Source organism: Salvelinus alpinus, chromosome 26 (assembly GCF_045679555.1).
Source record: "Salvelinus alpinus chromosome 26, SLU_Salpinus.1, whole genome shotgun sequence".
NCBI lineage: Eukaryota > Metazoa > Chordata > Actinopteri > Salmoniformes > Salmonidae > Salvelinus > Salvelinus alpinus.
Window position 1 is genome coordinate 5,752,549 of NC_092111.1, and position 24,787 is coordinate 5,777,335.

A 24,787-nucleotide genomic window follows, 5' to 3' on the forward strand; every position below is an offset into this window, starting at 1 on the left:
TTGTTTTCTGACATAATGTTCTATTGATTGGGCATATTTGTAAACCTTGAATGAATTAATCATTTTATGTTTTTGGCTATTTTGCCACCAGATGCTTTCCTATATCGTTGGTATAATATTAAATACAAATACCAAATATTGTGTTTTATAAAGTCACTAGCTAGGTTGGAAGAATGAGACAAACAAGGAGATTTTTTTTTATTGTGTTGTTTAACTCCTGAAAGTATAGTCTTTGCCACAGTGGGCTATAAAGTCTTTTGTAGGACATACTGACCAAATTCAGACAAGGGGGGCCACAGCCCACGGGAAAAAAGCACTGAAGGCTCTACACTACCGGTCAAAAGTTTTAGAACACCTACTCATTCAAGGGTTTTTCTTTATTTTTACTATTTTCTACATTGAAGAAAAATAGTGAAGACATCAAAATTATGAAATAACACATATGGAATCATGTAGTAACCAAAAAAGTGTTAAACAAATCCAAATATATTTTAGATTCTTCAAAGTAGCCACCCTTTGCCTTGATGACAGCTTTGCACACTCTTGGCATTCTCTCAACCAGCTTCATGAGAAAGTCACATGGAATGCATTTCAATTAACAGGTGTGCCTTCTTAAAAGTGGAATTTCTTTCCTTTAATGCATTTGACACAATCAATTGTGTTGTGACAAGGTGGGGGGTATACAGAAGACAGCCCTATTTGGTAAAATACCAAGTCCATATTATGGCAAGAACAGCTCAAATAAGCAAAGAGAAACAACAGTTCATCATTACTTTATGACAAGCGCTATGATGAAACTGGCTCTCATGAGGACAACCACAGCAATGGAAGACCCAGAGTTACCTCTGCTGCAGAGGATAAGTTCATTAGAGTTACCAGCCTCAGATATTGCTGCCCAAATAAATGCTTCACAGAGTTCAAGTAACTGACACATCTCAACATCAACTGTTCAGAGGAGACTGTGCTATCCTTAGGATGCCATCTATCTAGATGATCATGTAATACTGTATTAAAATCTCCACCTAATATTACTTTGGCCAATGGAAATTTAGACATAATTTTACTTATTTTCCTCTCAATGTCTCTAAATAAAACACAGTTACTTAAAAGTTTGGCTCACACAAACAATGCTCATTCCTCAAGAAATATAAAGTTTTATCAAATTAGCAAATAAAACTCAGTCCTGCACAACTCACTTGATAAGTCGAGCAGTCAACAAACTAGGCGTCAGGGTGAATTTCCCTTCCATTACCAAAAGCCTTAGCTCCCGCAAAGTATGCACTTCTCCCTTCCTTCCTTCATTCCTTGCTCTCTCAATTATCGGCCACAGACGATTCCGAGCTTCTTTGTCAAATGCTGTCAGATCCTCAGGTTGTTCTTCTTTAAATAGTCATTTTTCTTAGCCCTTTTCCATGTCATACCCCTCGCTGTCCTGGAGATGAATCTCATGATCACTGGTCGTGGTGGCTGGTTGTTTTCCCCATCTCTCAGCCTACCCAGGCGGTGCACTACATCCAGATAACCTGCAACAACATTTCGCTCCTCCTCCGGGACTATTGCCCTGCACTCTTGCTTTGATGTTCTCGTAAATTCCATAAATTCGTAGACTCCATCTCCGAATATACAGGTCATTCTCGTTTACCTTCGACTCCATTTCAGTGAGTTTCTTCTCCTGCTTTGCAACCTGAATGTTCAATGTTGCGTTCTGCTGCTTCAGAGTTTTTACTTCCTCAGCACTGAAATCAATCGATTTCTTCTGGTTAACTATACTGATAGTGTTCTTTTACACCAAATCCATTATGTCATCTGCGCTCTCTTTGATTTCAGCCGTGAGGATGCGGACGATGTTGTCCTGTAGCTGGCTCATTGATGGTTCACTTCTCAGCTTCTTTGGAAGTTGCTCCTTGGTTGGGGTATTCGGGTATGAATCGCATTCACCCCCCTTTTTTACACTGCAAGCATATGAGTGAGTTTCAACAATGCCTCTTTTCTCCTTGGAAGTTTCAACATCCATTATCTCAGCAACAGTTTGGTCATGTCCTGATTACATGCTACTAGCTATGAAGACGTTAGCAGGCTAACTTAACTACACACGCTGAAACATTTCGATAGCTAGCTTGTTCGTTGGAAATCGTCAAAAATATATGTCAATGGTTTGATTAATTACAAAATTACTTATTGTATGGTTTGATATATTTTTTTGTGAAAAAAAAACAACAAATTGCAACTGCAGTGTAAAACTATAAACTTTGAGAAAACCCTCAAATTGTTCCTCAGCTAGAAATGTTACACCCTCTCATGTCCCCATCTTGACCATGTCACTGATTTCATGGAGCTCTCCTGCGCATCATTTACTTCACAAAATCCCGCAAACGTGAAAGCGCCAGAAATAAACATCGCGAGATTGTAAATATGTGTGAGAGTCAGAGATTTGAAAGCAGACGCTTTCATCCAAAACGATGTACACTAATGCGTACATACATTTTACAGTTCGGTGGCCCAGGGAAATGAGACTTTTTCGAGCTTTTCGAAGCAATTTTTGTATCTCTTTCTTTGTAATAGTGTATGTATTCAATCATTTCGAATTGATCACTTCCCACTGGGCACATACATCAATTCAATGTTTATTCCACGTTGGTTCAACATAATTTAATTGAAATTACATGGATATTGTGTCTGCAGGCAATTTCATTATGCTTTCATGTGCCTTGATTCTGACATTTCACATATGATCCTCATAGGATTAGGCTACATAATTACAGTGGTACAGTAAATGTAATCTCAATTCAATACGATGTGCATATACTGTACATATAGCCAATATAGCTATTGAACCCATGTTCAGTGACTGTAATCTGTGACGCAGGTGGCCTAATATGTTTGTGACGTTCCATGGAATCCACGGTATTGTTTAAAACTAGATGCTGATTGGCTTGCAGGTCATTCTACAGTGTAAATTATAAACGAAAACGTGCTTTTATATCAGTGTTACAGATTCACATTACCGAGCGTGTCTCAACCCGTACCACGCTTTTATCTGCCTAAAGGTATCTTCACGCACGACTGGATAGGCCTTTTGGATATGCTTGTCCAAGGTAAAGAAATGCGTCAAGCTATACCCTACTTTTAATGTTTTAGGTCCGAACTCAAGTTACTCCAGTCAAGTGATTAATCGTAAAAGTGAGTTGTTTTGACTGAGCAGTCCAATGGCCAATGCTGTTTTTGGACTATGAGACCCTCTGCTACATACTATGATGAGCCAATAACATGCATAGATTATGCATTAGGCATTGCACAAGTCAGTGTCTAGGTCAGAATGTAAAGTTGCTATTTCCATCAACTCTAGTTACTCAAGTCAAGTGATTAATTGTAAGAGTTAGTTGTTTTGATTGTCAAAACAAATAACTTTGATGGAATATTCCAAATTACAATGGCAATTATGCATCACAAATTCACAATATTACTTGTATTTCAATGATTCATCCAGGCCCAAGACATAAAGTCGCCTGAAAGCTGTGTAGCAATCATTTCATTGCTGACCCATAGGATGGTAATCACGTACATGATTGGCTTAATCTAGAATCATGGATACCTTTCATGTGAGTACTCACACACCAGATTTTTTTACATACACACTGTCTCATGTACACACTGCACTGTCTCATGTACACTTGTTAATGCTATCTTTGAAATGTCTAACAAAATGTTGACTTTATCGTTTCATCAAGACCTTCTCATCACAAGTTGGAACTAGTGGTCAACATTGGGACAATGCAGCCATTAATAACATGGACCAATATTTTCATGGAGGTAAGCACTACACTTCTGATGGGTTAAAAGATTGTATTACATTATCTAAAAGTAAGAAAGTAAACCCCAGCTGTTGTTATTCTTTTCACAGGGAAGGACAATCCCCATTATGCCATGAATGTTTCATTGCCGAACAACTATAGATATTTTTCCTCTAATTTGGCTCTCGTTCCTCCAACAGTGAGCAAGACCTGCCAGCAGAGCTCACTGGAGCAGGGAGACATCCCATCATCCTTTTGGTGCCTGACAAAGTACACTTTTTTTCTTCTAAATAACACTATAGTAACATCTTCTGCACAAAGTTACATTCCTAATAAGATTGGTGTTAAGTGAGAAAGAATACTAAAGATGGTCCAATGGGCATGGTCTGAAGCCTCTCGTCATCTCAGTATGTTGAACCGCCTGATTTCTTGCAGGCTTGAGATTCAGATCCTGCTGAACGATGTTAAGCATTCGATTAACCACATGCAGGGGACGCTGAACACCATGCAGGGGCAGTGTATTGAGTTGCAGACTGCCATGTCTAAGGTAGTGTCAGATGAGTCTCAGATACAGAAGAATAAGTCTATGATGGTATGGTGATAATGATTGAGATGGTGATTATAATAATGATGACTAGCGGTACCCCACCCTACGGGCAGTAAATCATTGGATCTGATTAATTCAATTCAATCTTTGAGGACTGCAACCATAGAAATACAATTTATTTACACTAATAATAAGTTATTGTCAACTTCCCGTCTATGCTTATCTTGCTCATTGCTCACTGTCAATTACCCTATGTGTGCAACTATTATTGATTTATCACAGAAAAATAATTTGGTTGCAAATGTACCTGCGGCCATGTAAATAATTGTTAGGCTACTCATTTTGAATCCACCGGTGGCAACTTGTGTGACCGTAAAAGTCTGTGTGCGACTGGGCACAGTAAAATAATTTGGTTACTGACCTGCCCTACATCATAGAAGGCCTTTCAAGTCGGAACTAGGAAATTCTGACATTTCTGACTCGCTAACTCGTTATGGAATGATGATTTCAAGTTTCCCACTTGTGAAGTATCAGAATCAACCAGTAGGAAGCTCTACGCTAATAACTTACATTCATTTTAACTCTGAGTTTCCGATGGCATGTGAATGCGTCAATAATTGCCATGGTAATTTTGAATGTTCAGTCAGTGAGCATTATGGGTAATTGCCCTACATACTTACATGAAATGCTGTAGTAACAGTGCCATTCCAAACACAATAACTGTGAAATTTAACAAAGATACAAAATATTGCTAAAGTGAAGAAAATCAGCTCAAAATTGTAGGAGGAAAAGCCCCTGCAGCAGGGAGGCTTACAGTATTATAATATATTGTAGATAACATTAATATAATTTGTGTATTTACAGTATCAGTACACATACAAATGAAAGTATATGCTAGGGATTGATCTACACTGAGTGAACAAAACATTAAGAAGACCTTCCTATTGAGTTGCCCCCTCCCTTGGTGGTGGACCATTCTTGATAACTGTTGATCGTGAAAAACCCAACAGCATTGCAGTTCTTGACACAAACCGGTGCTTCTGGCACCTACTACCATACTCTGTTCAAAGGGACTTAAATCTTTGGTCTTGCCCATTCACCCTCTGAATGACATACATACACAATCCATGTCTCAATTGTCTAAAAATCTATCTTTAACCTGTCTTCTCCCCTTCATCTACACTGAGAAGAAGATTTAACAATTAACATCAATAAGGGATTATAGATTTCACCTGATTAGTCTATGTCACGGAAAGAGAAGGTGTTCTTAATGTTTAAAACACTCAGTGTATGTGTCAATGATGTTATAGATTCCAAGTGGTTGATTTTTTAGGGAATGACTATATGCTCGATGTTATACCTGCAGATCATCACAGCAGCCAAAGTTGCTGTGCAGAGGGAGGAGATCCTCCGAGAATCAGGCCTCATCCCGTCACAGAGAGAGGGGATCCTCCAAACAGCCAGTGTCCCTGCACAGAGGGAGGGGATTCTCTCAGCAGCTAGCATCACTGCACAGAGGGAGGAGATCCTCCGAACATCAGGCCTCATCCCTGCACAGAGGGGGGGGATCCTCCGAGCATCAGGCCTCATCCCGTCACAGAGGGGGGGATTTCTCTCTGCAGCTAGCATCGATGCGCAGAGGGAGGAGATCCTCCGAGCATCAGGCCTCACCTCTACACAGAGGGAGGGGATCCTCCAAACAGCCAGTGTCCCTGCACAGAGGGAGGGGATTCTACCAGCAGCTAGCATCACTGCGCAGAGGAAGGAGATCCTCCGAGCATCAGGCCTCATCCCGTCACAGAGGGGGGGATTTCTCTCTGCAGCTAGCATCGATGCGCAGAGGGAGGAGATCCTCCGAGCATCAGGCCTCATCCCTGCACAGAGGGAGGGGATCCTCCGAGCATCAAGCCTCAATCCGTCACCGAGGGAGGGATTTCTCTCTGCAGCTTCTATCACTGCGCAGAAGAAGAAGATCCTCAGAGCATCAGGCCTCATTGTTGCACAAAAGGAGTTGATCCTCCTGATGGCCAGTGTCACTGCGCAGAGGAAGGGAATCGTCCCAAAGGCTAGTGTCCCTGCTGAGAGGGAGGAGATCCTCCGAGCATCAAGCCTCACCCCTACACAGAGGGAGGGGATCCTCCAAACAGCCAGTGTCCCTGCACAGAGGGAGGGGATTCCCCCAGCAGCTAGCATCACTGCGCAGAGGGAGGAGATCCTCAGAGCATCAGGCCTCATCCCTGAAGAGAGGGAGGGGATTCTCTCAGCAGCTAGCATCACTGCACAGAGGGAGGAGATCCTCCGAGCATCAGGCCTCATCCCGTCACAGAGGGAGAGGATCCTCCGAGCATCAGGCCTCATCCCGTCACAGAGGGAGGGGATTCTTCCAGCATCTTCTATCGTTGCGCAGAAGAAGAAGATCCTCAGAGCATCAGGCCTCATCCCTGCACAAAAGGAGTTGATCCTCCTGATGGCCAGTGTCACTGCGCAGAGGAAGGGAATTGTCCCAATGGCCAGCGTCCCTGCGCACAGGGAGGGGATTGTCCCAAAGGCTAGTGTCCCTGCTGAGAGGGAGGAGATCCTCCGAGCATCAGGCCTCACCTCTACACAGAGGGAGGGGATCCTCCAAACAGCCAGTGTCCCTGCACAGAGGGAGGGGATTCTCCCAGCAGCTAGCATCACTGCGCAGAGGGAGGAGATCCTCCGAGCATCAGGCCTCATCCCTGAAGAGAGGGAGGACATCCTCCTCACAGCCAGTGTCCCTGCACAAAGGGAGGGGATTCTCTCAGCAGCTAGCATCACTGCACAGAGGGAGGAGATCCTCCGAACATCAGGCCTCATCCCTGCACAGAGGGGGGGGATCCTCCGAGCATCAGGCCTCATCCCGTCACAGAGGGGGGGATTTCTCTCTGCAGCTAGCATCGATGCGCAGAGGGAGGAGATCCTCCGAGCATCAGGCCTCACCTCTACACAGAGGGAGGGGATCCTCCAAACAGCCAGTGTCCCTGCACAGAGGGAGGGGATTCTACCAGCAGCTAGCATCACTGCGCAGAGGAAGGAGATCCTCCGAGCATCAGGCCTCATCCCGTCACAGAGGGGGGGATTTCTCTCTGCAGCTAGCATCGATGCGCAGAGGGAGGAGATCCTCCGAGCATCAGGCCTCATCCCGTCACAGAGGGGGGGATTTCTCTCTGCAGCTAGCATCGATGCGCAGAGGGAGGAGATCCTCCGAGCATCAGGCCTCATCCCTGCACAGAGGGAGGGGATCCTCCGAGCATCAAGCCTCAATCCGTCACCGAGGGAGGGATTTCTCTCTGCAGCTTCTATCACTGCGCAGAAGAAGAAGATCCTCAGAGCATCAGGCCTCATCGTTGCACAAAAGGAGTTGATCCTCCTGATGGCCAGTGTCACTGCGCAGAGGAAGGGAATCGTCCCAAAGGCTAGTGTCCCTGCTGAGAGGGAGGAGATCCTCCGAGCATCAAGCCTCACCCCTACACAGAGGGAGGGGATCCTCCAAACAGCCAGTGTCCCTGCACAGAGGGAGGGGATTCCCCCAGCAGCTAGCATCACTGCGCAGAGGGAGGAGATCCTCAGAGCATCAGGCCTCATCCCTGAAGAGAGGGAGGGGATTCTCTCAGCAGCTAGCATCACTGCACAGAGGGAGGAGATCCTCCGAGCATCAGGCCTCATCCCGTCACAGAGGGAGAGGATCCTCCGAGCATCAGGCCTCATCCCGTCACAGAGGGAGGGGATTCTTCCAGCATCTTCTATCGTTGCGCAGAAGAAGAAGATCCTCAGAGCATCAGGCCTCATCCCTGCACAAAAGGAGTTGATCCTCCTGATGGCCAGTGTCACTGCGCAGAGGAAGGGAATTGTCCCAATGGCCAGCGTCCCTGCGCACAGGGAGGGGATTGTCCCAAAGGCTAGTGTCCCTGCTGAGAGGGAGGAGATCCTCCGAGCATCAGGCCTCACCTCTACACAGAGGGAGGGGATCCTCCAAACAGCCAGTGTCCCTGCACAGAGGGAGGGGATTCTCCCAGCAGCTAGCATCACTGCGCAGAGGGAGGAGATCCTCCGAGCATCAGGCCTCATCCCTGAAGAGAGGGAGGACATCCTCCTCACAGCCAGTGTCCCTGCACAAAGGGAGGGGATCCTACAAACAGCCAGTGTCTTTGCACAGAGGGAGGAGATCCTCCGAGCATCAGGCCTCATCCCTGAAGAGAGGGAGGACATCCTCCTCACAGCCAGTGTCCCTGCACAGAGGAAGGGGATTCTTCCAGCAGCTACTGTCACCGTGCAAAAGGAGAAGATCCTCCGAGCATCAGGCCTCATCCCTACACAGAGGGAGTTGATCCTCCTGATGGACAGTGTCACTGCGCAGAGGGAGGGAATCTTCCCAACGGCCAGCGTCACTGCGCACAGGGAGTGGATCGTCCCAAAGGCTAGTGTCCCTGCAGAGAGGGAGGAGATCCTCCTCACAGCCAGTGTCCCTGTGAAGAATGGAAACAATCATCCACAACCACCTCCCATCATCCCCATGGTGGCACCACTGTGGAAATGGGATGGTGGAGCATGTACTCCACCTGTGGATTTCTATTCCAAGAGAAGAGGTCACTTAACCTTACCTAATTAGTAAAGAAATTACCATTGTGATAGCGTGAGAATTAGTTGTGATAGATCAAATGTATGGCTCATGTGAGTGTATAGCTGTAATACTTTCATGCATTTTCTACATGAAACAGGTTTAGGTCCATTTTACTTCTACATTTTAGTCATTTAGCAGATGCTCTTATCCAGAGCGACTTACAGTAGTGAGCGTATACATTTTCATACTCCGGTGAATCTCTCCAGGATTTCACATGGATTTTTTTTATATTAGCTGATAAATATGCTATAAATATGCACCTTTCCCACTACCAGCAGGTCTATGGGGCAGCAGATACCCTACAATGCATTACAATGATGGGACCAACTCAAAGCCTCCAAGCCATGGGCCTGGACTGCTTCCTAGACAGCTCTCTGGCTTGCTCCCTCCTTCACACTTTGACCTCATGGCACCAATGGTTGTGCCACCTGACACTCTACCCTACTGAGGTATGACTCTGGAAAATCCTTCTAAATTGTATCCATTCATCATTAACTGAGATTTTACTTTAACATAGCAAATGCCTGAAGTAGCAAGGATGTTAACTATTTTTTATTTTTGTCCAACAGGCCATTTGCCCAGAGTGGATTTGCCATACATCTATTTTTTCAGCATTAAAAAACTTCAGCATTAAAAATGTATTAAAAGGTGATCTTTTAATTAAATCTCTCCTTTGTGTCCTCATGTTCACATTCATTTGATGTGTTCTATCATCATTTACAATGCTTATTGCTTCTGCATTGCTTTACAGACAAGTGTATATTATACACATATATTTTATTTTAGACATTACATTACAAAAACATATTTTTGTGCATTTTGGATTTCCTACATTTACTTACTGTACAGACAAGTATATTTTATACATATATATTGTTTTTAAAGTTTTATTTTTTTATGTATTCCATAGACAGCACGAAATATATTTAGATGCATTTTGAATTCCTAAATGTCAATATATTTTTTTTCTGTGTCACGTGTTTATGCCCATTTATGTACCCTTCTATATGTTCTATATGTATATGTTACCCTTCCAATGAGCTTATCATATAAACTACAACGCGAAAAGTACGGTTTACTTCACTTTTAATCATGTCAGCACAGGTAACAGCCGTTTACAGTCTTTCTTTAGTTTTTCATTCTTACTCTTCCCAATTCACTTAAACTATATTTCTTTATTTCCCATGGGCTTCACCAGAGTACCCCCTAGTGGCTGGAATACAACTGTATTAAGCCCCTTACAACACCCCCCTTCAAAAACGAAATGTTTTCCCAGTTGCAGCCTAGTATCCAAACTGATATGCCATTTTTAGTTTTTAAAAAACAGCGGGACACCACCCTCACCTTCGACCAGCTGGTGGACCTGTCCATTCGGCTGGATAACCTGCTGGCTACCCACAGACGTCCAGAGCGGAGTCTGTCGGTTCCATCTCCCAGCACCAGCGCTCCGATGCCCATGGAGCTGGGAGGTGCTGCGCTCAGGGAGACCGGAGGAGGTTCCTTCACGTGCACCATCTGTGGCCGCAGAGCTCACACTGCCGGTCGGTGCCGGGTTGGTTCCTCTGGGGGTCGAGGCAGCAGGCAGGGCACTCTGGCATCACCCCAGGTGGGCCGGCATCATTCTCACCCAGAGCCCTCTGTTGCACACATGTTTTTGTATGTTACTTTTCCCCGCATTCCCAGCATAAAGCGCTCGTCGATTCAGGCGTGGCTGGCAATTTTATAGACAGATCCCCATTGTTCCAGTGGCTATGCCCTTCCCAGTTCACGCCTTCGACAGTCGACCATTAGGGTCAGGGTTTATTAGGGAGGCCACCATTCCCGCTCAGTCGCTTCCTCATTGACTCTCCTGCGTTTCCCGTGGTGCTAGGCCTACCCTGGTTAGCCTGTCATGACCCCACTGTTTCATGGCAACAGAGGGCTCTCACGGGGTGGTCGCGAGAGTACTCGGGGGGGTGTCTAGGGGTTTCTGTTGGTGCTACTACGGTGGAAAGTCCAGACCAGGACTCCACCGTGCGCATTCCCCCCGAATATTCCGATTTGGCTCTGAGAAGGCGACTCAATTACCACCCCATCGTCGGGGGGATTGTTTGATAAATTTCCTGTTAGACGCTGCACTTCCCAGGGGTCACGTGTATCCCCTGTCACAGGCGGAGACGGCGGCTATGGAAACATTTGTCTCTGAATATCTGCTTCAGGGGTACATTCGGTCCTCCACTTCACCCGCCTCCTCAAGTTTCTTTTTTGTGAAGAAGAAGGAGGGAGGTATGCGCCCGTGTATTGACTATCGAGCCCTAAACCAGATCACTGTGAAGTACAGTTACCCGCTACCTCTCATAGCCACAGCGATTGAGTCAATGCACGGGGCGCGCTTCTTCACCAAACTAGATCTCAGGAGCGCTTACAACCTGGTGCGTTTCTGGGAGGGAGACGAGTGGAAGACGGCGTTCAGTACTACCTCAGGGCATTATGAGTACCTCGTCATGCCGTACGGGTTGATGAATGCTCCATCAGTCTTCCAAGCCTTTGTAGACAAGATTTTCAGGGACCTGCACAGGCAGGTGTAGTGGTGTATATTGATGACATTCTGATATACTCCGCTGCACGCGCCGAGCATGTGTCCATCAATATAGTGGTGTATATTGATGGTCGACTGTTGGAGCATGACCTGTACGTCAAGGCTGAGAAATGCCTGTTCTTCCAGCAGTCTGTCTCCTTCCATTTCCACCTCAGGGGTGGAGATGGAAAGTGTCCGCATTTCAGCCGTGCGTAATTGGCCGACTCCCACATTTACATTTACATTTAAGTCATTTAGCAGACGCTCTTATCCAGAGCGACTTACAAATTCCCACCATGGTAAAGGAAGTGCAGCGGTTTCTAGAGTTTGCCAATTACTACCGGAGGTTTATCTGGGGTTTTGGTCAGGTAGCGGCTCCCATTACCTCACTGCTGAAGGGGGGCCCGGTACGTCTGCAGTGGTCGGCTGAGGCGGACAGGGCTTTTGGTCACCTAAGGGCTCTGTTTACCTCGGATCCGATGCTGGCCCATCCGGATCCCTCTTTGGCGTTCACAGTGGAGGTGGACCAAGGCTGGGATAGGAGCCGTGCTCTCTCAGTGCTCGGGTACGCCACCGAAGCTCCGCCCCTGTGCCTTCTTCTCGAGGAAGCTCAGCCCGGCGGAGCGAAACTATGACATGGCGGACCGGGAGCTGTTGGCTGTCATCAAGGCGTTGAAGGCATGGAGACATTGGCTTGAGGGGGCAAAACACCCTTTTCTCATCTGGACTGACCACCGCAATCTGGAGTACATCCGGGCAGCGAGGAGACTGAATCCTCGCCAGGCAAGGTGGGCCATGTTTTTTACCCGTTATATTTTCACCCTTTCTTACAGACCAGGTTCCCAGAATGTCAAGGCAGACGCACTGTCCCGGCTGTATGACACAGAGGAGCGGCCCATGGATCCCACCCCCATACTCCCGGCCTCCTGCCTGGTGGCGCCGGTAGTATGGGAGCTGGACGCGGACATTGAGCAGGCGTTATGGGCAGGGCCCGCTCCTCTCCAGTGTCCCGCTGGGCATCTGTACGTACCGTCTACTGTCCGTGACCGACTGATCTATTGGGCTCACACGTCACCCTCGTCTGGTCATCCAGGTATCGGTCAGACAGTGCGCTGTTTGATTGGGAAGTACTGGTGGCCCACCTTGGCTAAGGACGTGAGGGTTTATGTTTCCTCCTGCTCGGTGTGCGCCCAGTGTAAGGCTCCTAGGCACCTGCCCAGAGGTAAGTTACACCCCTTACCCGTTCCACAACTGCGATGGTCTCACCTGTCGATAGATTTTCTCACAGATCTCCCCCCCACGATCCTGGTCGTTGTGGACCGTTTCTCCAAGTCCTGCCGTCTGCTTCCTCTGCCCGGTCTCCCTACGGCCCTACAGACTGCGGAGGCCTTGTTCACTAACGTCTTCCGGCACTGCGGGGTGCCTGAGGATAAAGTCTGGAGAGCGTTCATGGAGCTTCTGGGGGTCTCGATCAGCCTTACCTCAGGTTTTCCCCCCGAGAGTAACGGGCAGGTGGAGAGAGTTGGGGCAGGATGTGGGTAGGTTTCTGCGGTCTTGTTGCCAGGAACGGCCGGGGGAGTTCATGCCCTGGGCAGAGATGGCCCAGAACTCGCTTCGCCAGTCCTCCACTAACCTCTCCCCCTTCCAGTGCGTACTGGGGTATCAGCCGGTTCTGGCTCCTTGGCATCAGAGTCAGACCGAGGCTCCTGCGGTGGACGACTGGTTCCGGCGTGCGGAGGAGACATGGGACGCCTCCCATGTTCACCTTCAGCGCGCCGTGCTTTGCCAGAAAGCCAGCGCCCTCCGGGTCGTCCCCGAGGCCGGTGTCGGCGCGCTGCTGGAGCCCCGCGTCAAGGTGGGGGGGGTACTGTCACGACTTCCGCCGAAGTCGGTTCCTCTCCTTGTTCGGGCGGCGTTCGGCGGTCGACGTCACCGGTCTTCTAGCAATCGCCGATCCACCTTTCATTTTCCATTTGTTTTGTCTTGTTTTACCACACACCTGGTTTACATTCCCTGACGGGTATATAACCCTCTGTTCCCATGTCTGTGTGTGGAATTGTTTGTTGTAAAGTGTATGTGCACTTCAGACTGGTTTGCGACGGGTTATTTCAACCCATATTTTGTTGTTCTGGGTGCCGTTAGTTTTTTCCTCATTAAACTGCTCCAGTTATTACCCAGTTCTGCTCTCCTGCGCCTGACTTCCCTGCAGCCCGTTACGCACCTCTTACAAGATCAATATCTTAGGTTTTGTACCATTGATTTTTCCATGCGCAGAACTTAGAACGCGGAGTTAATGAAAGGCCCAGGAAATGGCACAGAAAATTTGGGGCTGTCTCTCCATAAAAGTCAATGGCCACACACCAATACATGGATTTGACAGTCAAACTATTACTTAAATAGCAGTCAACTGTTGTCACTGTTGTTATTCCATAGAGGGTCGTGATTCGTTTAGGTTAACTAACAAAAAAAGTGGTCTGGTCCCTTTTCCATGATGGAAACCTCCCGAAATCAACATCTAACATTCCAAAATATAGATATAACCCTTCAAGTACTCATCTAACCAACTTCTTCAGGGCCAGCCAGGCCCCCTGTCGCCCCCCAGGCGCCCTGAAACCCAACCCCCATAAGAAGAAGCCCAAATACGACCTGCCCTTACCCAGTATACATACAAGGTCAGGGGACAACACTGGTTTTTCATCTTGTAGTTAAACTTGTTTTATACACAGTTTAAAGGGATAGTTCATCCCAATTACAAAATTACTTAAGTTGCGTTCACATTTCATTTGAAATCCAATGCATCCAAAGTGTACATTAGTCTTTCCTGGTTCATAACATATTTTTTGGTCCCTTTCAGATCACAGCCATGTCAACAGTGGGCGTCAGGCTTGTAAGAGACATGAATTATATGTGAGATTCAGTGAACAAGGCTGGAAGGTGAGATTCTATCTCTTAACTACTCATTGTACTGAATAGATAATCATGAGCTAACATTGTACCACCTTATTTGCTGTAACACACAGTTAGTATTTTTAGGGAAGCAATGCATTTGTGTAGGATGTGCATTGTAGAGTATGTTCTTTGCATTCTTTATCATGTATTTCTCTAAGAAAGAGTCTATTCTAGTCATTCATCTAATCTTGTCATTCGATTTCTATGGTGTTTCTCTCCATTAGGACTGGGTATTGGCTCCTATGGGTTCCTGCATGAACTCCCCCACCCACACTATGATCCAACTAGTGGTCAGTATGCACTACTACACCCTCTCTCACATGAACGCTAGCATTACTGGTTTCAGTGGGAAAGATGGTAAATGGTTCAGACATTAATGGCAAATATAAAAAACTAAAATACCCAAGTTACCGGAGTCTACAATGGCAGACTGTTAATGTAGAGTAGAGATAGTGAGAAGTAACATTCAAGACTGAAGCAGTTATCCCCTCTAGTGGTATACTTTATACTGTACCAGGTTACTACACACACTGATAATACAAAACATTGAGGACACCTGCTCTTTCCATGACATAGACTGACCATGTGAAAGCTATGATTCCTTATTGATGTCACTTGTTGATTCCACTTCAATCAGTGTAGATGAAGGGGAGTCAAAGAAAGATTTTAAAACCTTGAGAGAATTGAGACATGGATTGTGTGTGTCAATAGACTGACCAGAGGGTGATTCGGCAAGACAAAAGATTGAACTGCCTTTGAACAGGGTATGGTAGTAGGTGCCAGGCGCACCGGGTTAAGTGTGTCAAGAACTGCAACACTGCTGTTTTTTTCATGCTCAACAGTTTCCCATGTGTATCAAGAATGATCCACCACCCAAAGGACGTCCAGCCAACTTGACACAACATGGGCCAGCATCCTTGTGGAACGCTTAGGGCAGCTTGTAGAGTCCATGCCCTGATGAATTGAGGCTGTTCTGAGGGGAAAAGGGTGTGCAACTCAATATTAGGAAGATGTTCCTAATGTTTTGTGCACTCAGTGTACATTTACATTTAAGTCATTTAGCAGACGCTCTTATCCAGAGCGACTTACAAATTGGTGCATTCACCTTATGATATCCAGTGGAACAACCACTTTACAATAGTGCATCTAACTCTTTTAAGGGGGGGGGGGGTTAGAAGGATTACTTTATCCTATCCTAGGTATTCCTTAAAGAGGTGGGGTTTCAGGTGTCTCCGGAAGGTGGTGATTGACTCCGCTGACCTGGCGTCGTGAGGGAGTTTGTTCCACCATTGGGGTGCCAGAGCAGCGAACAGTTTTGACTGGGCTGAGCGGGAACTGTACTTCCTCAGAGGTAGGGAGGCGAGCAGGCCAGAGGTGGATGAACGCAGTGCCCTTGTTTGGGTGTAGGGCCTGATCAGAGCCTGAAGGTACGGAGGTGCCGTTCCCCTCACAGCTCCGTAGGCAAGCACCATGGTCTTGTAGCGGATGCGAGCTTCAACTGGAAGCCAGTGGAGAGAGCGGAGGAGCGGGGTGACGTGAGAGAACTTGGGAAAGTTGAACACCAGACGGGCTGCGGCGTTCTGGATGAGTTGTAGGGGTTTAATGGCACAGGCAGGGAGCCCAGCCAACAGCGAGTTGCAGTAATCCAGACGGGAGATGACAAGTGCCTGGATTAGGACCTGCGCCGCTTCCTGCGTGAGGCAGGGTCGTACTCTGCGAATGTTGTAGAGCATGAACCTACAGGAACGGGTCACCGCCTTGATGTTAGTTGATGTGTATGTTAGTGTATGTAGTCCTACATGTTTTTAAATAGTACAGTATCACAAACCAAAGTATAAAACCATATAAAGTGTGGGCCTGTAGTATCTGTAAATCAACTAAACGTTGTTTTTTATTTCCATATGCAGATAATAAAGCATCATTGTTCATGTAATAATATAATATTAGCATTATACCTCTAGGAAGAGGAAATGGTCATAAAATCAAATAGATGAAAAGACAGAAACAAAAATGTTTTTGAACTACAACTTATTTTATTTAAAAATGTCAAATTCAGTGCAAAGTAATGTAGTGCATTGGTGTCTAGATCCCTGTTGGGTGGCAAAGTGTCACAAGAATCCTGTGGGGAGAGAAAATAAGAGAATACATTAAATTAATGGGTGTTAACTAATCAGGGTTCAACAAAGCACTTCAAGTCCTCAATTCCTTCAAAAGAGAGAGAGAAGGAGAAGGGAGTATGGTCCCTGCAGTAGCACTACATGCTGGCCATGAGGTTCTCCAAGTGGTACTCCAGGAGGCTGGAGAGCTCAGTGACCAGAGACTCTGGGTTAAAGTACCAGGCCAGCTGCTGGCCAAACATGTCGTCTAGCAGAGCCATCAGCCCGCCCTGAAGAGAACACCACACAACACATAGAAAATGGCTCTGAGTTACTAGCTTATCAAGAGGAGAGAGACAATTAGAAATACTCCCCCTAAAATGGCATTGGAACCTGGTTAACCATGAATAAGGAAGTAAAAAGGAAGTACACTAAGAATATGGAAGTAAACAGGAAGTAACCTCTTGACTCTTACATTGAGCAGCAGCAGGTATCTGTCTGCCTCTGGCTCCATGTTGGCAGCAGTGGGCAGGAAAGAGTACAGGAGAGCGTACAGACGCTCCACGAACCCACCAGGGTGCTAAAGGAAACAAAGGAGGAGAAAAGAGGAGAGAATAGAAGAGAAGAGGAATTTAAGTGAAACTGCTAATAGAGAGATATTAAAACATGTACCAGTGAGATGCTACTTACCACCATCAGGGACTTCTGAGCTGTCATTAACCCAAACAGCACCAGCTCAAAGAGGACATCTATCATGTTCACATGATGGATCTAGGACAAGAAAACACGTTTGGAGAAAATAGGAATGATTTCATATAGATCAGCTACTGTGATGTATAAAAGACACGCATGTGGAAGAACTCAGTGAGACTTGAAAGAGTTAATGAACTCACCTTTGCCTCAGCCAGCTCCCTCTCAATGTCATTCCGCTTGGAGGGGTCACTCAGGTAGTCCACAAAGTCGTTATAGGTACGGATGAACTTGGCCTCGTCCTATGACAAAGAAAAGAGCATCTTAGTGAACAGAACACATTTCCCCTCAGGGACGCTCTCTTTCCCTTGAAAGAGAATGAGTTAGTGAGTTACCATGTGGTTGGCCTGAACCAGTGCGCCCAGGAGGACCTTTCCCGCCACAAACAGATGGTTCCTGCTCAGGGTGGAACCAAGCAGGGTCTAGGGAAGAGGGAAGAGTTAGGGTGAGACACCTTCCTCTAGGAGACAGAACAAGAAGTGACAGAGAGAAAAATAAAAGTGGGTCCACTCACAGTGAAGGCCTGGCGCAGGGAGACGAGCCTCAGGGCGATGTCCTCCACTCTCTTGGTGGTAAGGTAGAGGCTGTGAAAGGGAAGGAATGGAGCATGTCAACCATTAGAGTCAATGGGGGATAACAGCATTTAACCACTATCCTTCAGCATCTCACAAGCCCAGACTACACAGACATTTAGAGGAACTCACTTTAGCAGAGGAACCTCCCTCTCCTCAGGCAGCAGGTCCTCCTCCCAGCCCTACGACAACAAAACAAGCATTCAAAATCAGTGACCAATGCAATGACATAAACAATCGGTCAATGGAAGGATCTTAATGCTCCTAGTCAATAGTATGTGTGTGTAACGTCTGACCTCATAGCAGTTGTGGCCCTCAGGCTCTGGGTCAGTGAACTGCTGAGTGGTGGGCGTAGAGAAGGAGGCAGCCTCCGACCACGCTGAAGAGGAGAGAAGCCCGTCCAGCCCCATGTGGAGAGTGGCGTACACCACTGAGACATCAGTCTGCTGCTCAAAACACACACAACACACCTGTTTACCACACACACGTTATTAGAAAACACAGCAAATCTAATGCAAAAATGCCCAGTAATGTCTAGTCTATATACATAGGAAATCGTTTATTTACCTGGTAGCAGCCAAGCGTCATGTCCACAGACGTCTCGTGGCGGAGGTGAGACGCATAGTGGGTCACCCTGCCAGCCACACGCTGACAGAGAGAGAATACATGTTAAGGCCAAATGGAATAAGTGAAGAAAAGCCTAATCTAATACTATTTCAGTAGTATTTACGTCTTACCTGGATCCAAGTGATGGACTGCACTTTGGTGGCACAGTAGGGGATGCCCTCTGGACTAAGCCTGGCTGTCTCCTTGGAGATGGCCCACACCAGTTGAGTCTCCAGGCCTCTCACCCTACTCACGTGGTGCATCCTCACCACCACCTGCTGTTGAGATAAACAACATCAACAAAACCACTTCAGCAATTGCTGTGACACATTTCCATCAAGATCAAATGACTGACAATGTAGATTAGGATTAGGTAGTTACAAAGACACATACCTGGGATCCCCCACGCATGTAGGTGATGATGGGGCTGATGAACTGGAAAGTTCTCCACGCTTTAACCACCGGACCGGCATTGTTCTGCACATTACAATACATTCATGTTGGAAACAGTAAACATTGTAACCGTGATGTGACTGTGTGTGTGGGGGTCTCTTACCCTGATCACAACAGGCCCACAGTACAGGGGGCTGAACCTAATCGGAATCAACTGCCAATTGCCAGTGGCCTCCTAAAGCAGAAAGCAGACAAGAGATTTGTTTCATGTCAAAGAGACACAACTTGAATATCTGGGATATTTTTCAAACATAAAACCCCAAACTTTCAGAAAATTGTACCTCAAGGATAGTCTGCACATCTGGCACATCCTCAAGGATGATAGCAGCATTCTGGACATCAAGGAGGACTGGCAGCTGTGGAACATCTGGCACATCCAACTGGACCTCATCCAGGACAGTTGTTTCTAAAATGAGGAACATTGGAATATAAAATAAACAATTGTTAGGACATAAAACGTAGCAAGATTGCTAATACTAGCTAGCTAGGTAGCAAAAGTCGATCGCTTAGCAACAGTTACTAAAGTTAATATTAGCTAGCAAGCTAGCTAGCTACAACATCTCTAGCACAAGCATTTCTGCCAAGTCTGAATTATAGAAATACACAACATTTCTCAAATTATAACGACATTGTTAAATGTAGTAAAATGAGAGTTTTAAACTCCACATACCCTCTTCGAAGTCGCTGTCGCTGTCCACCTGTCGACGATCACTAACCCTGCAAAACAGAAAAAGACAAGAAAAACAAGCCACAAATGAATTTGAACAACCTGTCGACGCAGTAGGCCGCCGACGTCCACGCACTCTCTCCGCCAGTCTTGAAAAGCACCCAGGCATTTTCCAGTCGATTGTGCTATCTCAGGTCTCAGAAATCAATCAAGTTCGTTGTCAGCAGCAAACTGAAGTTGTTGTTTTCGCACAGAAAACGTTCCATAGAACGTCGGTTAGATGTCTCTTGGCAACACACGTTCGAAAATGATTGTTTACAAAATTGACAACTGTGTTGTCATATAAATGAGTTTGGAATTCTATGATTCCCTTTAGAATCCGTTCAAATTGCTTGTCATCATTCTAGTGACGTCGACGTGCTCCTTCGTAGCTCAGTTGATATTTTTTATTTAACCAGGTAGACAAGTTGAGAACAAGTTCTCATTTACAACTGCGACCTGGCCAAGATAAAGCAAAGCAGTTCGACACATACAACAACACAGAGTTACACATGGAGTAAACACACATACAGTCAATAATACAGTAGAAAAACAAGTCTATATACAATGTGAGCAAATTAGGTGACATAAGGGAGGTAGGGCAATAAATAGGCCATGGTGGTAAATACATTTAATACAATATAGCAATTAAAAACATTGGAATGGTAGATTTGCAGTAGATGAATGTGCAAAGTAGAAATACTGGGGTGCAAAGGAGCAAGATAAATAAAATAAATACAGTAGGGGATGAGGTAGTTGTTTGGGCTATGTACAGGTGCAGTGATCTGTGAGACGCTCTGACAGCTGGTGCTTAAAGCTAGTGAGGGAGATAAGTGTCTCAGTTTCAGAGATTTTTGTAGTTCGTTCCAGTCATTGGCAGCAGAGAACTGGAAGGAGAGGCGGCCAAAGGAGAAATTGGCTTTGGGGGTGACCAGTGAGATATACCTGCTGGAGCGCGTGCTACGGGTGAGTGCTGCTATGGTGACCAGCGAGCTGAGATAAGGCGGGACTTTACCTAGCAGGGTCTTGTAGATGACCTGGAGCCAGTGGGTTTGTCGACGAGTATGAAGCGAGGGCCAGCCAACGAGAGCGTACAGGTCGCAGTGGTGGGTGGTATATGGGGCTTTGGTGACAAAACGGATGGCACTGTGATAGACTGCATTCAATTTGTTGAGTAGGGTGTTGGAGGCTATTTTGTAAATGACATCGCCTAAGTCGAGGATCGGTAGGATGGTCAGTTTTACGAAGGTATGTTTGGCAGCATGAGTGAAGGATGCTTTGTTGCGAAATAGGAAGCCTAACTTTGGATTGGAGATGTTTAATGTGAGTCTGGAAAGAGAGTTTACAGTCTAACCAGACACCTAGGTATTTGTAGTTGTCCACATATTCTAAGTCAGAACCGTCCAGAGTAGTGATGCTGGACGGGCGTGCAGGTGCAGGCAGCGATCGGTTGAAGAGCATGCATTTAGTTTTACTTGTATTTAAGAGCAGTTGGAGGCCACGGAAGGAGAGTTGTATGGCATTAAAGCTCGTCTGGAGGGTAGTTAACACAGTGTCCAAAGAAGGGCCAGAAGTATACAGAATGGTGTCATCTGCGTAGAGGTGGATCAGAGACTCACCAGCAGCAAGAGCGACATCAGATGTATACAGAGAGAGTCGGCCCAAGAATTGAACCCTGTGGCACCCCCTAGACTGCCAGAGGCCCGGACTACAGGAAGCCGATTTTACACACTGAACTCTATCGGAGAAGTAGTTGGTGAACCAGGCGAGGCAATCATTTGAGAACCAAGGCTGTTGAGTCTGTCGATAAGGATGTGTTGATTGACAGACTCGAAAGCCTTGGCCAGGTCAATGAATACGGCTGCACAGTATTGTTTCTTATCGATGGCGGTTAAGATATCGTTTAGGACCTTGAGCGTGGCTGAGGTGCACCCATGACCATGATAGAGCATGATGCTTGCAACGCCAGGGTAGTGGGTTCGATTCCCATCACCACCCATACATAAACAACAGCAGGTTTTATTGTAAGTCGCTTTGGATAAAAGCGTCTGATGAATGACATATATTATTTTTATATATTCACTTACTTGCTGTCCAATGTAGAGGAAAAGGGGTCAATTCAAGAGGGAGCTATGAAATTCATGTCCAAACGTCGTTTTCTTTGCCTGATGTCATTAGAAATGACATAGAATTCATCTTTGTTCTCTACAATATTATAACATTCATATACTTGTACTTGACAGTGTTGATGAAATAATAACGATCATTTGCTGTGACCATTACTAGTTTAGACTGCACCGCACTTGGTTGTATGTGTTCCATATTTGGTGTTGTGAGGTTAAATTCTCAGAGTAAATCGTCAGTAACTTTTCAGCCATATATGGTAGAGACATTGGGTTTAGACTATTGTTTTCTGACATAATGTTCTATTGATTGGGCATATTTGTAAACCTTGAATGAATTAATCATTTTATGTTTTTGGCTATTTTGCCACCAGATGCTTTCCTATATCGTTGGTGTAATATTAAATACAAATACCAAATATTGTGTTTTATAAAGTCACTAGCTAGGTTGGAAGAATGAGACAAACAAAGAGATTTTTTTTTATTGTGTTGTTTAACTCCTGAAAGTATAGTCTTTGCCACAGTGGGCTATAAAGTCTTTTGAAGGACATATTGACCAAATTCAGACAAGGGGGGCCACAGCCCACGGAAAAAAAGCACTGAAGGCTCTACACTACCGGTCAAAAGTTTTAGAACACCTACTCATTCAAGGGTTTTTCTTTATTTTTACTATTTTCTACATTGAAGAAAAATAGTGAAGACATCAAAACGATGAAATAACACATATGGAATCATGTAGTAGCCAAAAAAGTGTTAAACAAATCCAAATATATTTTAGATTCTTCAAAGTAGCCACCCTTTGCCTTGATGACAGCTTTGCACACTCTTGGCATTCTCTCAACCAGCTTCATGAGAAAGTCACATGGAATGCATTTCAATTAACAGGTGTGCCTTCTTAAAAGTGGAATTTCTTTCCTTTAATGCGTTTGACACAATCAATTGTGTTGTGACAAGGTGGGGGGGTATACAGAAGACGGCCCTATTTGGTAAAATACCAAGTCCATATTATGGCAAGAACAGCTCAAATAAGCAAAGAGAAACAACAGTTCATCATTACTTTATGACAAGCGCTATGATGAAACTGGCTCTCATGAGGACAACCACAGCAATGGAAGACCCAGAGTTACCTCTGCTGCAGAGGATAAGTTCATTAGAGTTACCAGCCTCAGATATTGCTGCCCAAATAAATGCTTCACAGAGTTCAAGTAACTGACACATCTCAACATCAACTGTTCAGAGGAGACTGTGCTATCCTTAGGATGCCATCTATCTAGATGATCATGTAATACTGTATTAAAATCTCCACCTAATATTACTTTGGCCAATGGAAATTTAGACATCATTTTACTTATTTTCCTCTCAATGTCTCTAAATAAAACACAGTTACTTAAAAGTTTGGCTCACACAAACAATGCTCATTCCTCAAGAAATATAAAGTTTTATCAAATTAGCAAATAAAACTCAGTCCTGCACAACTCACTTGATAAGTCGAGCAGTCAACAAACTAGGCGTCAGCGTGAATTTCCCTTCCATTACCAAAAGCCTTAGCTCCCGCAAAGTATGCACTTCTCCCTTCCTTCCTTCATTCCTTGCTCTCTCAATTATCGGCCACAGACGATTCCGAGCTTCTTTGTCAAATGCTGTCAGATCCTCAGGTTGTTCTTCTTTAAATAGTCATTTTTCTTAGCCCTTTTCCATGTCATACCCCTCGCTGTCCTGGAGATGAATCTCATGATCACTGGTCGTGGTGGCTGGTTTTTTCCCCCATCTCTCAGCCTACCCAGGCGGTGCACTACATCCAGATAACCTGCAACAACATTTCGCTCCTCCTCCGGGACTATTGCCCTGCACTCTTGCTTTGATGTTCTCGTCAGATTTGTCTGCTATTCCATAAATTCGTAGACTCCATCTCCGAATATACAGGTCATTCTCGTTTACCTTCGACTCCATTTCAGTGAGTTTCTTCTCCTGCTTTGCAACCTGAATGTTCAATGTTGCGTTCTGCTGCTTCAGAGTTTTTACTTCCTCAGCACTGAAATCAATCGATTTCTTCTGGTTAACTATACTGATAGTGTTCTTTTACACCAAATCCATTATGTCATCTGCGCTCTCTTTGATTTCAGCCGTGAGGATGCGGACGATGTTGTCCTGTAGCTGGCTCATTGATGGTTCACTTCTCAGCTTCTTTGGAAGTTGCTCCTTGGTTGGGGTATTCGGGTATGAATCGCATTCACCCCCCTTTTTTACACTGCAAGCATATGAGTGAGTTTCAACAATGCCTCTTTTCTCCTTGGAAGTTTCAACATCCATTATCTCAGCAACAGTTTGGTCATGTCCTGATTACATGTTACTAGCTATGAAGACGTTAGCAGGCTAACTTAACTACACACGCTGAAACATTTCGATAGCTAGCTTGTTCGTTGGAAATCGTCAAAAATATATGTCAATGGTTTGATTAATTACAAAATTACTTATTGTATGGTTTGATATATTTTTTTGTGAAAAAAACAAATTGCAACTGCAGTGTAAAACTATAAACTTTGAGAAAACCCTCAAATTGTTCCTCAGCTAGAAATGTTACACCCTCTCATGTCCCCATCTTGACCATGTCACTGATTTCATGGAGCTCTCCTGCGCATCATTTACTTCACAAAATCCCGCAAACGTGAAAGCGCCAGAAATAAACATCGCGAGATTGTAAATATGTGTGAGAGTCAGAGATTTGAAAGCAGACGCTTTCATCCAAAACGATGTACACTAATGCGTACATACATTTTACAGTTCGGTGGCCCAGGGAAATGAGACTTTTTCGAGCTTTTCGAAGCAATTTTTGTATCTCTTTCTTTGTAATAGTGTATGTATTCAATCATTTCGAATTGATCACTTCCCACTGGGCACATACATCAATTCAATGTTTATTCCACGTTGGTTCAACATAATTTAATTGAAATTACATGGATATTGTGTCTGCAGGCAATTTCATTATGCTTTCATG

At 45.3% G+C, this 24,787-nt stretch overlaps 2 protein-coding genes across 2 annotated transcripts; one reads left to right on the forward strand and one right to left on the reverse strand.

Annotated features, from left to right (window-relative positions):
- Positions 1–1,293: 1,293 nt before the first annotated feature.
- LOC139554267 (uncharacterized) lies at positions 1,294–9,803 on the forward strand. Its single transcript, XM_071367027.1, has 6 exons — positions 1,294–3,599; positions 3,729–3,810; positions 3,992–4,061; positions 5,705–8,945; positions 9,256–9,429; positions 9,550–9,803. Exons 4-5 carry the CDS (start codon positions 6,362–6,364, stop codon positions 9,426–9,428), a joined length of 2,757 nt encoding a protein of 918 aa, XP_071223128.1. The 5' UTR covers positions 1,294–3,599; positions 3,729–3,810; positions 3,992–4,061; positions 5,705–6,361; the 3' UTR covers position 9,429; positions 9,550–9,803.
- Positions 9,804–16,499: 6,696 nt separating this feature from the next.
- LOC139554268 (uncharacterized) lies at positions 16,500–24,154 on the reverse strand. The gene is made up of 14 exons (XM_071367028.1): positions 23,273–24,154; positions 19,634–19,680; positions 19,245–19,369; positions 19,067–19,138; positions 18,904–18,987; positions 18,642–18,788; positions 18,472–18,552; positions 18,201–18,350; positions 18,037–18,086; positions 17,847–17,916; positions 17,668–17,754; positions 17,476–17,574; positions 17,273–17,353; positions 16,500–17,162 (listed from the first exon to the last, which is right to left on the reverse strand). The coding sequence occupies exons 1-14, from the start codon at positions 23,323–23,325 to the stop codon at positions 16,980–16,982; spliced, it is 1,329 nt and encodes a 442-aa protein (XP_071223129.1). The 5' UTR covers positions 23,326–24,154; the 3' UTR covers positions 16,500–16,979.
- Positions 24,155–24,787: the final 633 nt, after the last annotated feature.